Here is a 13,648-nt window from a genome sequence, read left to right on the forward strand (position 1 = left end):
TAAGATAAGGGTTGAGATGAGTTTACAGCAAGTCTTAAATGGCAACAAAAACACACAACTGTCAACATTATTGGCAAACTTCTGAAACCTCAGAAGAAGAAAATCACAAATGACAAAAGAAAGCCAGTAGGTAATAAAAATGATTAATACAACCCCTAAAAAAGTGGGGATGTTGTGTAAAATGAAACTAAAAACAGAAAGCAGTGATTTGCAAATCTCATTAATCCATTTTTTAAGGTGCAACATAGTAAACATACCAAATGTTGAAAATAAAACAACAGTGCAAATTCCATGAGAAAATAAGGTAATTTTGAACTTGATGGCAGCAACACATCTCAAAACGTTGGGACAGGACCATGTTTACCACCGTGAGCATCTCCTCTGGTTAACCCACAGAAGGTCTGTATTTATTTCATTTTTTTTATTCATTTTTCTCCCCGTAGGAGTGAGGGGGTGGGGGATTGACCACACATTTATTTTTTTTATTTCTTTATTTTTTTGTGTGTTATCTTTTAACACGACCTTTTCTGACAAATTCTAAAAAGTAATTTTTACTTTTTGATTCATTTCAAATGCTCTTGTAAACACAGTCATTTTACTACCCTTTAAGTGTTCTTCTTTTAAGGGGGGGGGGGGTGACTCACTGAAATTTATTAAAAATTCATTTTTTGATCCCATGTTTATCATATCATAAAATAATGCATTCCTTTCAGATACTGGATTTTTCTTACCTTGATTAACAAGTCATTTAGATTTTATATTTATTTCAGGCTGAAGTAGTAGACATATTAATCAATAGTATTTTTTAGAAGTTATGTGGGATGGTTAATTTTTTTTTCCCCTGCAGGAACACTTATTGTCATAAAGTTAAAGGATCTTCCAGGAGTTAACAACAGTCTGTAAACACCTAGGAAGTGATGAGAGAAGTTGCTGAAGCTTTTGGAGAAGAATGTTGTCTGATTCTTGTCTGATGTAGAATTCTAGATGTTCAACAGTTCTGGGTCTTTTAGTTGGATATTTGGTTTTATGTGTTAAATGTTTTAAATGGGTGAGAGTTCAGTGCAGGCAGGTTAGTTTAGCATCTGGACTCTTTTCCTGTTGTAATGGAAACAGTATGCAGTTAAGCTGCATCTTGCTGAAACATACAAGGCCACACAGTCAAATGCCTTCTTAAGACCCTATTGAGGGCAATGAGTTGGTACAGTATTCCATGACCAGGACAGAACCTGCAACGTTCCTCCTGGGCCTGAGGTTCGACCAACAACTGGACTCTTTTCTTCAACACCCCTGAATACGCCGTCCTTGGGAGGCTGAGGAGTGTGATTCCCCTGCAATTTGAATTCACCCTCTACTCCCCCTTCTTACAAAGGGGAACCACCAATCCAGTGGCACTTGCCCCGATGTCCATGTGATGTTGCAAAGGGGTGTCAACCAAGACAGCACAGCCACATCCAGAACCTTGAAAAACACAGGGCTTGTTCATCTCCAGAGCCCTGCCAACATGGAGCTTTTTAACATGCTGGTGGGATTGAGCAGGTTCTCAAAGTATCCTTTCCACCACCTATGACATCCCTAGTTGAGGTCAACAGCATCCTGCCTCGGCTCCCTGACATCTATTCAACTCACCACCTGGTGGTGATCAGTTGACAGCTCCGATCCTCTCTGCAGTTGAGTGTCCAAAACATATGGCTGTAGCTCAGATGACACGACTACTAAGTCTATCATCTATGGCCTAGGGTATCCTGGTGCCATGTGCACTTATGGACACCCTTGTGTTGCAGCATGGTAGTTATGGACAAATTATAGCTAGCATAGAAGTCCAATAAAAGAACATTTCTTGGGTTCCTATCAGAGAGGCCATTTCTCCCAATCACGACCCAAGTTGGCACTGAAGTTCCCCAGCAGAATGATGGAGTTCCAAGCTGGAGCATCTTCCAGCACCCTTGCTAATGTCTCCAAGAAGGCTGGGTACTTAAAACTGTCATTCAGCACATAGACACAGACAACAGTTAGACTGTCCCCCCAACCCAAAGATGCAGGAAAGCTACTCTCTCATCTACCAAGGAAAACACCAATGAATGCACCAAACCAGGCTATAAGTAGGCCTACACCAGCCAGGCACTTTTCACCATGGGCAACCGCAGAGTGTTAAAAGATCCGGCCCATATCTACTATTGGTTTCAGAACCCATGCTCTGCGTTGAGGTGAATATGACTATATTTTGTACCTCTCAACACAAGCTCTTCCCTACAAAGAGATGTCCTTTCATGTGGTCTGACTAAGGCCCCTGCCCATAGAACATTGTACCTGACCTGTGTGGCCCCTCCTGCAGGTGGTGGGCCCACATGAAACAATGTCCAGTAATGTCTAGAACTGAATTAGATCTGTTTTTATTACAGTGCTCCCTGAGGACCTACAAATCATAGGCTTTCAATATTTACTTTCAGTCTTGTCATTTTCACAGAGATTTGCCCAGATTCTTTAAATATTTTAATGATATTATGAACAGTATAGGATGGATTATTCAAAGTCTTCCCAATCTTCTATTCCAGAACATTATTTTGAAATTGTTCCGTTTTTACATTCAGTTTCTTGGAGGCTTGTATCTATGTTTCTCTCTGCCCACTTTTACTAATGAAAGATTCAGCATATCTAATGTGCTCTTTTCATACTCAGTTCTCTTCCTGACTTGCTGCCAATAAACTGTAATTAATAATTAATTAACTGTAAAATACTCCTCCACTTGTTTCTTATACATACAACTTACATTTCTTTCTCAACTTTTTTTTATGTGTTGCTACCATCAAATAGAAAATTTCTTCATTTTTTTCAAAATGGTATAATTTCTTAGTTTGAACATTTGATATGTTTATCATGTTCCACTGTGAATAAAATATGAGTTTATTATTGCATTCCATTTTTATTTACATTTCACACAACCAACAACATTAATAAAGACTGATAAAACATCTATGCCTTCTTATTGTTCAGAATTGAAACAGAAATGACTTTAAAAAATCATCCTACAGCCGGCCACTTGGGGGCACTTGTCCATAGTGGCTTCAGCTTTGGCATTTCACTTCTGTTTCCATTTATAGTATATCTTAATGGTCCCAAATTTTTCAGAACTGGAGTTGGAAGTAAAGAAGCACTTCATTCCGACACAAACATTCCCAGAAACTACCACCTGGCTGCTCATGCTGCAGGATTCTGGCTATTTCCTTGTGGGCATTTATTCCTATTTAAGAAGCAATCTCAGCAGTTTGAGTGGCAGCAGGAGGTTTGGAGGGCAGGAGCTGCTATATTCGTGGTGCTCGAGGTCCTTCTGCTGATTCATAATTAGACGTGAACCCAGAGCGCCTGCTACGGGGAGGTCAGAAGGGTGAGGAGGGAGACAGGGGAGTGGGAGGGGGGAGCCAGCGCTCGCCTGATGGACACCAAATGAACAAATTATGATGGCCCCCTCTGGGTGTGATGGGGTCAAACGCCCTGCGCCCCGCCGCTGACAGTTCAATTTCCCCCTAACGCAGCCCCATTCGCTGGCTGCTAATTATGAATGAAAAGTTATCAGCCAGAGTTACCCCGTCGCGCACACGGACAGCGGTCGGAAGAGGTTTGGGGTGGCGCAGGGGGAGAGTGGGGGATTTAAGAGGCATTTGTGGAAGATCCTAATGTCAAAATGTTATTAGAGAGAGTGGTAGCATGCAGAAACCAGGGAGAGGAGGAGGAGAGAGAGGAGGAGGTGGGTCAAAGACAGTGACCAGGGTTAATCTAAATGCCTTTGATAACCATGCAGTAATTTTCTAAAAAGGCCCGAGCGCTCAGCTGAGACAGACTTGCTGCCTCTGTGGGCAGATTGCTGAGAAATAGAAATGACACTGAGGCCAGTGTGTATGTATGTGTGGGTAGGCGTTTGTATGCATGGGGAAGGGTGTGTGTGTGTGAATAAAGGTGAGGTTATTTACCCTTGTCTGTGAATCCCGTAGCCAATCATGTATTTATGCATAGAACTGACTCTAAATCAGATGTTGATGTGCAAAAAGTTCTCTGTTCTAATCTGCATTTCTATTCTCTATTACTCCCTGGCCTTCACCTGAGGAGGAGAGATTGACTAACAAGACTCGTACTGCATCAAAGCTGGCCTGTGAGCAGCTGTCAATCATAATGACTGACAGGCAGGCAGGTCAGACTCGAAACGTCAGCTAACTCACCACAAACCCAAGCAGGGACAATGTGGAGACTGGAAATGGGCACACATGCTTTAACATGCAGGTAAACAAACTGGTCATAAACTGGTGATAAAGTTAAGCCTTAAATAGTGAAACTCCCTTCTAATCTCAGGCCCCATCCACACGGGAATGCTGTCTTTCCAAAACAATCCTTCCTCGTCAACACAGCTCTTTCTAGAAATGTCTTCATCCAGATGGAAACACAGAAAACCACTCAAGAGCTGAGTTAAAGTGATAAAAAAAACCTTAGGTGATTTGGTGCAATAATAAGGGGTTTTTGCTCTGCTCTATTCCAGGTAATGTTAGTGTTCATCAGCCTTGTCTGTTTGTTGAAGTAATACAGTAAATGAAGGTTTTGCTGTAGTTGAGCAACTGGTGTTAGCAACACAAACACAAGCTTATAATCCTTCATTATTTAGATCGAAGGTTAGGCAAGAGGTGGGGCTATGAAAATGTTATCAAAAGGTTGTGTGTCTACACAAGAATGCAATGATGGTGTTTTAGGACTGTCTCACTTTGAAATCAAGTTTTAAAAAAGATATCATTTAGGGGTTTCTAAAATGTTATTTCCATGTGGACTCAATGTCTATTTTCTTTTTCTTCCCACTCTCGTTACAGCAAAAAACTTTGATTTACAATAAAAACTAAATCCTAACAGTCCTTGAAGTAATCCATATCTGCTGCTGCTTTTTATGCCAGGGTTTTAGACTACGATCATCTAATGTAGAGAAATTACAGACTTGTAGATATTTTGATCAAACCTTGGAAAAAAGAAACTAAAGGTCATGCTTACGGTATGTTTTTTGACTGTCAACCACAACAAATTTAGCTCAATATCCATACAACTGATTGAGGTGCATCCAGTTATCTGCTGTGGCTCCACAAAAGTGGGAACAAGCTAACATCTGCTATGAAAACAGAAGAATCCTCTTTTTCCAACTTTAAGAATCCCTTTAAGGTGGTCTTGACTGGGTTTCAGTTGTTGTCTCCAAATTGCAAGAAAACTTGCAGATTTTCAGCTGCAATCTGTTTTAGAACCAGCAAGTCATGTGCTTTGTTTCCCCCCATGTGACTTTTATTTAGGTTGTTATCAAAATAGACTTAGTACTTATAGCCTCAGTTCAAATATTTTGAAATGGGGTTTCTTGTACATATTTTAGAACAATTAATACATTACTAGCTGTAGATAAGTCTTGGAATGACCTCAGTTTAGAAAAACAGAGTTTATTTCTGACAAGCCAGCCCAGCAAAGCCAGGAACAATGAGGACTGCTGACAAATTAAAACCAGTAGCTCAAACTAGCAAATTAGCTCATCAGACCTGTCATTTCTGTCATCTGATTCGTAAACCATCAACTGGTAAATAATCCACAAATTGAAGTTAATTCAAGTAGTAATCACTGCAAACCTTGATAGAATTGGGTCAAATGTTTTGAGTGTAAAACATTTACAAAAAGACCAAAACTAACAAAAATTCTAAAATAAAAGCACTGAAGAGTCACAACACTTGTATTCTGATTTTATATCTCTAGAAGCCTTTCTGATTTCAAATCTTCCAACAGTGGACTCAAAGATCTGACTTTGTGGAACAGAATAGACACAACAACAGCAGAAAGAATAGTCTGGACGTTTTCCTCCCAGGAGAAAACATGATACAAAACACACAGATGTGGCTCACAAGCTGGTGAGAAAGGAGCCGTCAAAGTAGGAAAGGTCAACCATCAGATACACAGAACACAGAGACATGAGGGACACACCATCTGACAAAGAGATGGAAGGTGATGGAAAGGAGGAGAGAGAGGAGCCAAACTAAGTGGGTGGACTCACAGATGAGACGCAGAAATAGAGTTCAAGGGTGTGGAGGAGACAGACAGACAGGGTGAAGAAGACAGACTATAAGAGATACAGGAAACAGGGAGAGCTGTACGGCTATCCTGACTGGCTATAAATATAAGAAGGCAGAAAAGGTCAATAGTTGGTGTCTGGAGCAGAAATGTTCCACAAGGGAGTAAAGCCCATTTCACCATTGAATACAATGCTACGATGTACAGTCAGTGTCAGGATGGAAGAAAATTCATCCTGCGAGTCTCTATTTCACACACACAAACATATGTTGTAGTGTACACTAACCTGCAAGGTTGATGACGTGTTGGAAAGAGAAAGGCCTTCCAGATCTGACAGAAGACTTGAAGAGATGACCGAAGGCTTTGGTGTGTTCGTAGGTGCAGGAGAAACTGAATGGTGCCAAAAACAGAACGGAATAAAAAGAAATAACATTTATATTAAACTTACAATGCAATGATATCCAAGAGAGTGCATTTTTTTTATTTTGCCTCATCTTTAGGCTACAATTTACAAATTAAACATCATAAATTTGGGGTTTAAAGTTGGTACTTCCCACTACCAAAATGCGGACAGTAATGATTTTAACAAAACTCAGAAATCGATCAGACCTAAAGCTACAAATGATTAACTTTTGGAGTCAATCCAATTCAAGATGGCCACCACAGCTTATCAAACTTAGCATTAATTAAAAGTGGCATTAACGCACTCATTTTTCAGACAATGAGCTAAAATGACATGGTAGTAGCTGAGAATCATGCCCAGCTCTTACTTTCAGTTCCTTTCAAGGTTTGACCAAAACAGCTCCAACTGTCTTTTCTCAACATGTTTAAACTGGCTGGAAAGACAGTGGGTGACATGCATTTCTTCAAGGAATGCTGGGCCTTGAATTTCAATTTGATTTGAGTAGTAGAAAAATCATGGAGACAATTCCAGTTTATTAAAGAGATATTTTTAATCTAGGAGCAGAGGTTTTAATTGCATGAGGCTGGACACGTGTCTGTTTGAGTATTATTCTAACTGAGCTAAGGTTTCAACATTGTAAGAACAACTTGAAAACACTAAAAATACTTCATTTTAGGCCAAATCAAATTTGGAACAAAAATTTAAACCTCTGCAGATAATTTACTTAAATTGTTTTACTGATAAAGAATGAACTTTCAGAGAGAACCTGCTAACATAAATACAGCAGCTCACTGTATGTTACTGTAAAACTTTGATTCATATATACAAACTTTGTGTTACACAAGAAGTCAGAACATTTATTTGAAAGCCTGGGTTAATAAAAAAGATAAAAAAATGACAAACCCTTGAAAAATCAACAATTCTTTTTGATTGCATGTAACTTAATGAAACAGACCTTTTACTGTCAAAAAGCTACAAATTACAAATTAAAGCTGCATTAATTTGCGTGTTTGAAATGAAGAATGACTTCTGGGGAAAAATAAAAAAATGAAGCCCACCAGTAACAGATGAACAGACATTTATTTGTGTTGAATGATATGAGGCTGTGCTTATTCTAAGTTTATAAGTCTTGTATTGTCATGTTGCTATGACACACAATAAGGAAACAAAGTTTGGTAAAGGTGCAAATTTTTTTAGAAGCCTACATTCTGTACAGTTTTATCATTACTTTATTATTTTTGGGAGGCAAGGAAAATAGTTCTAAATGCATGACTGTTTCTCTTTGTCACAAATTCTGTTTACTGACTCTTGTTACGTTCCATCATAGAGATGGCTCTTGTCTCTTTAAGACCGTTCCTTCTCCCCCAATAAAGTTGTCTTTACCTGCTGCTGGTTCTTGGTTTGTGGTGTCAAATCAGCTACAATGGAGGCCAATTCAAATGTGTAACAATATAGCTTTGCAGACCTTTTCCATGCACAAAATCAGTACAGCTGATTGCAAGAGAAATCCCTAAAAGCATAATACCAGCACATTTATTTCAGTAATTCACTTCAAAAAATGAACTTGTGTTCCACATAGAATGATGTATTTCAAGTGTTTATTTCTGTTAAGTTTGTTGGTAATTGCCTTTAACTAATGAAATCTTACATTTCAGTTTCTCAGATTTTTACCTAAAACCAACAAAAGAATATTTGGAATCCAGACATGTTGACCCACTGAAATGTGTGTCCATGTCCTGTACAGTACATGGTCGGGTCTCCTTTTGCATGACTTATTTCATCTATGTGGTGTAAAGGCCATCAGTCTGTGAACCTGCTGAGGCGTTCTGGAGGCTCAGGTTGCTCTGATAGCAGCCTTCAGCTCGTCTGCATTCTTGTCTCTGGTGTCTCTCATCTTCGTTTTGACAAAACTCCAGAGGTTCTCCGTGGGGTTTAGGTCAGGCCAGTTAATACCATGGTCATTAAAGCAGGTACTGAGACTTGTGGCAGTGTGGGCAGGTGTCAGGTCCTGCTGGAAAATGAAACCAGCATCTCCATAAAGCTTGTCAACAGAGGGAAGCATGAAGGGCTCTGAAATGTCCTGCAGATGGCTGTGCTGACTCTGGACTTGATAAAACCCAGTGGACTTCCAGCAGCAGATGACATACTCAAACCATCACTGACTGTGGAAACAATACATCACTTATATGTATCATGTACGAGTTTCACTTTTTGAAGTGAATTACTGAAATAAATCCTTTTTCCATGACATTCTAATTTATGGAGGTGTACCTGTAATTTCATCTTTAATGAAGTGGTCTCTGTGCACGTAGGCCACAGTGTGTCTATGCCTGCATGAACAATGGAGTTCTGTAAACTCCCCTTTTTATGTGCAGCATGAAAAAACAAACAAATTTATTTGGAGCCATGTTTCCAGCCACCTGATAAATAAAAGATTAATAAAAGACTATTATTCCCTTTGATTTAAACTTTCTTTTCTCCCTCGGATCAAAAGGCAAAATCCAACCTCTTTGATCTGAACGTGATCAGGGAATGAGGCTCTTTTGCAGCCTACTGCTGTTTTTATTCAGTTTCATACAGTTAAACTCACAGTCATCCAGGTCCAATAAAGACACTTCCTTCTTGGACTTCACCTCCATCTGAAAAGCAAACACAGCATCTGATGGTGAGCAACTCACAAGACAAGGGCTAAAAGGAAAGTTCAAAAACTGACAAAGTCCCTGGAAATGTGGCACACTCAGACTCTTTGGACCTTTATATGTAACATGTCTGGAGTTTACAGTGATCCATCATGCAGGGAGGCATGTCACAACACTGTGCACTATTATGTGAGACAGAGTCAGGTTTGTCACTAGCTGACAACACATGCTTTGAGCTCACGTTGCACAAAGACCCAATAAAAAACACATTTAAACATATGAGTGCATTTTATCAGCCTTTCTCCATACCCTCCTAACCAACCAGGCTCCATTCACATCACATAAAGAACCATAAAATTCCACTCAGTCAACTTCACACTGAACAAACAGGAAAATAAAACAAAAACAGGACAGAGGAGTGAGAGAGAAATGGGAATAAAAACAAACCATAAACTTAGAGACCGTATCTTATCAGATTTTCTTTGATTGACGCTTGGCGGGGGTAATAGAGACGGAAACCCTTTTACTGAGGAGCGGTCTGAAAAGAGGCATGTAGGCAGAGATGCAGGGAAAGATGCATAATTCATAGGCCAGGCCCAAATGACAAAGTGAATGAAATGAAAATTTCATAGCGCAGAGAAGCAAAGGGAGGGTGAGAAACGATGTGATGAGCATAACAGGTAAGAAAAAGATTGTGAGAGCTGAAAAGGGGAGCGAATGAAAGACTGGAAGAGAAAAAAAATAAACCAAAGCCTGGGAGCTAAGTTATATCCCAAAGTGGAAATCAGGATTTGAAGCTTTCAGCTCACACTGCTGGGAGAACATAGAGTTAATACTCACAGGTTGTTGAACAAAGAGAGCCATTGTCCTCTTTACAGTTTTAAACTCATCCTATACTGTGAACTGTTACGTATAATATCTTAAAGTAAAAATAAAGATTTAATGTGGCAAAAAGCTGCTACAAACACGCATCATGACAAAATAACTTCAGCTGGGACACCTTGGGTCCATGCATATATATGCACAGAAACGTTACAACAAAGTACTTTCAGGGCGGTGTATGTCATAGACTGACACAAAGCAGAGTCTCATCCTATAACAGAATTTACTTCTGATAAATGATAATCTTTCAATTGTGTAATTGACTGTTTAAAGCAGCTAAAACATCTGCAGACAACATCCTGATGAAGGCCAGATGGCCAAAATCAGAGGTCTGAGTATGTGAGCACCTGAGAGGGCGGAGTCAAATATTTTTCACTCAAGGTGGTCTGCACCTCACCAAATGTGTTATAAGAGTCAGAACATCACCTTGGGTTTGGCCTTCACGTCAGTCTTCTGCGGAGCTGAGTCATTCTCAGAGTCTGACTCTGACTCCGAGGAGCTTTCAGCTGATGAGCTGCTAGTTCTGGCCTCAGATTCACCCGAGTCACTGAAACACAAGAAAGCTGTCTCAAACATACAAGTACATATGATCAACAAACACGCCCCATTAAAAAACATTTGTTTCCAATTTTCTGTTGAGCTGGTTAAGTTAAGTAACTCTTGATTTCTATTTATCATATTAGCTTCCTTTTGATGTGGGGGTTATTATCTAATTTTAGACACATCCGCATCGGCAGACCAGTATCTACATGTGAAAAATTGATTTTGTTCCTATCTGTGCTGGCACGTTAACAGAGTCAGGGGAGTCACTGCTGTGTGAAAGTTTGTCCTGGGAGAGTTGCAGTAACTTCCTGTAGTTGAAATGTGTTGTAGTAAAGCCGTTTTCACATCTTTTTCATCTTTTTTCACTGAACTCTGAGGAATAACAGCTGAAGTGATCATACCATGACTGTTTTTAGTCATGACTTCAAAGTGTTTGATTTGTGTATAAATCCCCAGTGATAAACACAATGCTAATCACGTTAGCTTTTCTATGGCACTCTCAATGTCAAGTTAGCATCTATGCTAATTGTATTGTCTACTCTTTATTATATATAAATCAGAGTTTATGTGAAATAAGTCATAGTGATTTCAGTTTCTAAATTTGTATTATTTTGTCTTTATATTTCAGTTTCACAGTGTTTTAGGTAAAGATTAAAAGCTTACCAGCTGAAATTTATTGAAAAATCTGATACATTCAGATAATGAAAATCATTGGATCACAGCCCTCTGAATCGTAACTGAATCATATCATGAGGTGCCTCCAGCGTCCACATCATTTGAATAAAGTGTCAAAAAGTGAAATCAAAGCAAACTTTGTAATTTTCCATTCAGACTGAAAGCTTTCACTTGGCTCGATCACACAACCAAGATCAATCTGTTTTTGTTTGCAAAGTTAATTCAATGCTGCGTTTGCTCAAAAAGATTTTCCCCATCTTTCTCCTCTCTCTTTCACTTGCTCTGTCCCTCTTCAATTTGTTCCAATAATGAGTGTTTACTCCGCCTGCCTGGGATTTTCAGCCGTTAAATTAATGAGGGGAATTGTGATGGTAACTGGCTTTTTAACTTGGGCGATGATGAAAAGCCAGTATTAATTTGGCCTACAGATTTCATTTGCTGCGAACAGGAAAAAGTGATATAAATCACTGTGGGACTGATTAGCCCTGCCTGAAATGACTGGGCCATAATGAGGGCATTATGCTGTGTTTGTTGTGGAAGCACTGGGGTGAGCTGCTCTAATTACTGACTGTACGCGTGTGTGTGCGTGTTTGTGTGTGTTTGAGCACCGGGGTGAGTTGCTCTAATTATACTCTCTAATGGAGAGAACAGGGTCAGCCGGCAGCCTGTCACACAGCAAAATCAGGTACATTCTGTGTGAGTTTGTGTGTCTGTGAGCAAATGAAGTAGAGTGCATAAGAAACTAAATTTGCCACTGTGTAAGAGAGTGTGCATGAGCATATTCAGTAGTAATGACTCAAATCTCATTCATTGGTAACACCAGGCTGCTAAATGACCAATCAAAAGTCATTATCCATTAGCCATGTAAATGTGGGTTACGCTACAGGAGGAAAATTCTCCTTGATTAGCTTGTTAATGGAACTCACACCAGCGATATCCACACAGTCTGACCAACCTGGGAGACGGAGTGAGGGAGTGTGAGAAAAAAAGAGAAAAAGGTGGTGTATGAAAGTACAGTACGTCTGTGCAGCCACAAAGTTAATGAGATTATTCTTCCCTTCTCATTTGAAACAATGAATTTAGATTAGAATTAGATTCGTTCTCAAACTTTATTTTTAAAAGGTCCAAATCTGATTTTTAGAGGAAGTCAAAGGTCTGAAACCAATAGTGATAAGAAAACTCCTTTAATTAAATTTGCTTACAATTTACAACTAAAAGAAATGGTTCCGTTTGCCTCCAACTGCTTTGCTTACAAACCTAGGCTGTTTTAACTTTTGACAGTAATATGCTAACTTAAACTTGATTAACTTAATTACTTTTCATACCTCAACAAATAAAATTCCTCTTTCACACAATAATATAATCATTACATAAACTGAACTTAAAGACAACAAGACACTGTAACGTTGAGGTAAAAGTTGCAGATGCCCTGAAATAGTTCCCCCCAAAAAGGGTGAAACGCCTGTAAAAAAGCAGACCTGAAGGAAATTAGATGCTGTTCTCAGAGTCCATCAGAAGCTTGGTCTCTCTGTAAAGGGAACGCTCTGTGTTTTTAACTTTGGCAGTCAGACGTATTGCAGCTGTACCTAATATGTAGTTACTGAAGTTAGGACACAGAAATCAAACTTCTTGGCTCGCCTGAATTCTTCTTTTTATTGTAGCTGCATATGAAGGGATGGAGATATGGACTAGAAAATCAAATTAGGCTACAAAACCAAGTCAGTTTTGTCAGTTCAAATTTGATAATAATAGCACATGTTTTTTTCTCTGTGGGTGTTATCCAAAGTATCCATTTGGAGTGTCCAAATAGAAACCAACATCCAAAAGGCTTTAATTCCTGATTGCTTTGACATCCAGTCATCGGTCAGGGCTCTAATGAACGGTAATACCCAAAGGAATCATGTTCTATTTCCAAATATACTGTCAGCATGATTGAAATACAGTACGTGACACATAAACATAATAAAATGCTCATTTTCCTATTGTGTATTATAAAGGATTCAGAACAAGTTCCATGGAAAATGTCAGGTTGTTATTTACTAAGCTCTGTGTTTGTATTCAGTTTTTGCCTCACATATTAACTCTCCAGTTGACATGTTCTCCCTGTGCTCACCTGGGTTTACTCCAGGTACTCCAGTTTCCTCCCACAGACCAAAAACATGCAGGTTAGGTTAACTGATGACTCTAAAACTGGCCCTACATGTGAATGGTTGATTGTCTCTTTTGTCTCTATGTGCCCTTCTGATGGACCTGCGACCTGTCCAGCGTGTCCCCTACCTCTCGCACAGTGTTTGCTACAGATAGGCAGCAGCGGGTAAAGAAAACGGATGGATGGACAAATATCAACTCTACACAGAGAATGAAGCCCCAAAGCACCAAAGATGATGTTTCCACTCTTCACAAATTAGTCACATTCCACCTTGTGCTAGACTGG

General features: G+C 39.4%; 1 protein-coding gene across 1 annotated transcript in view; it reads right to left on the minus strand.

The window, feature by feature from the left end:
• Positions 1 to 13,648, minus strand: part of ap3b1a (adaptor related protein complex 3 subunit beta 1a) — a 90,106-nt gene that overhangs the window by 34,463 nt on the left and 41,995 nt on the right. Inside the window, exons 20-22 of the mRNA XM_017438592.3 lie at positions 10,423 to 10,543; positions 9,066 to 9,114; positions 6,359 to 6,462 (exon numbers count right to left, since the gene is read on the minus strand). Coding sequence (XP_017294081.1) covers positions 6,359 to 6,462; positions 9,066 to 9,114; positions 10,423 to 10,543 — 274 coding nt within the window. The remainder of the gene's footprint in view (positions 1 to 6,358; positions 6,463 to 9,065; positions 9,115 to 10,422; positions 10,544 to 13,648) is intronic.

Source organism: Kryptolebias marmoratus, linkage group LG14 (assembly GCF_001649575.2).
Source record: "Kryptolebias marmoratus isolate JLee-2015 linkage group LG14, ASM164957v2, whole genome shotgun sequence".
Lineage (NCBI taxonomy): Eukaryota > Metazoa > Chordata > Actinopteri > Cyprinodontiformes > Rivulidae > Kryptolebias > Kryptolebias marmoratus.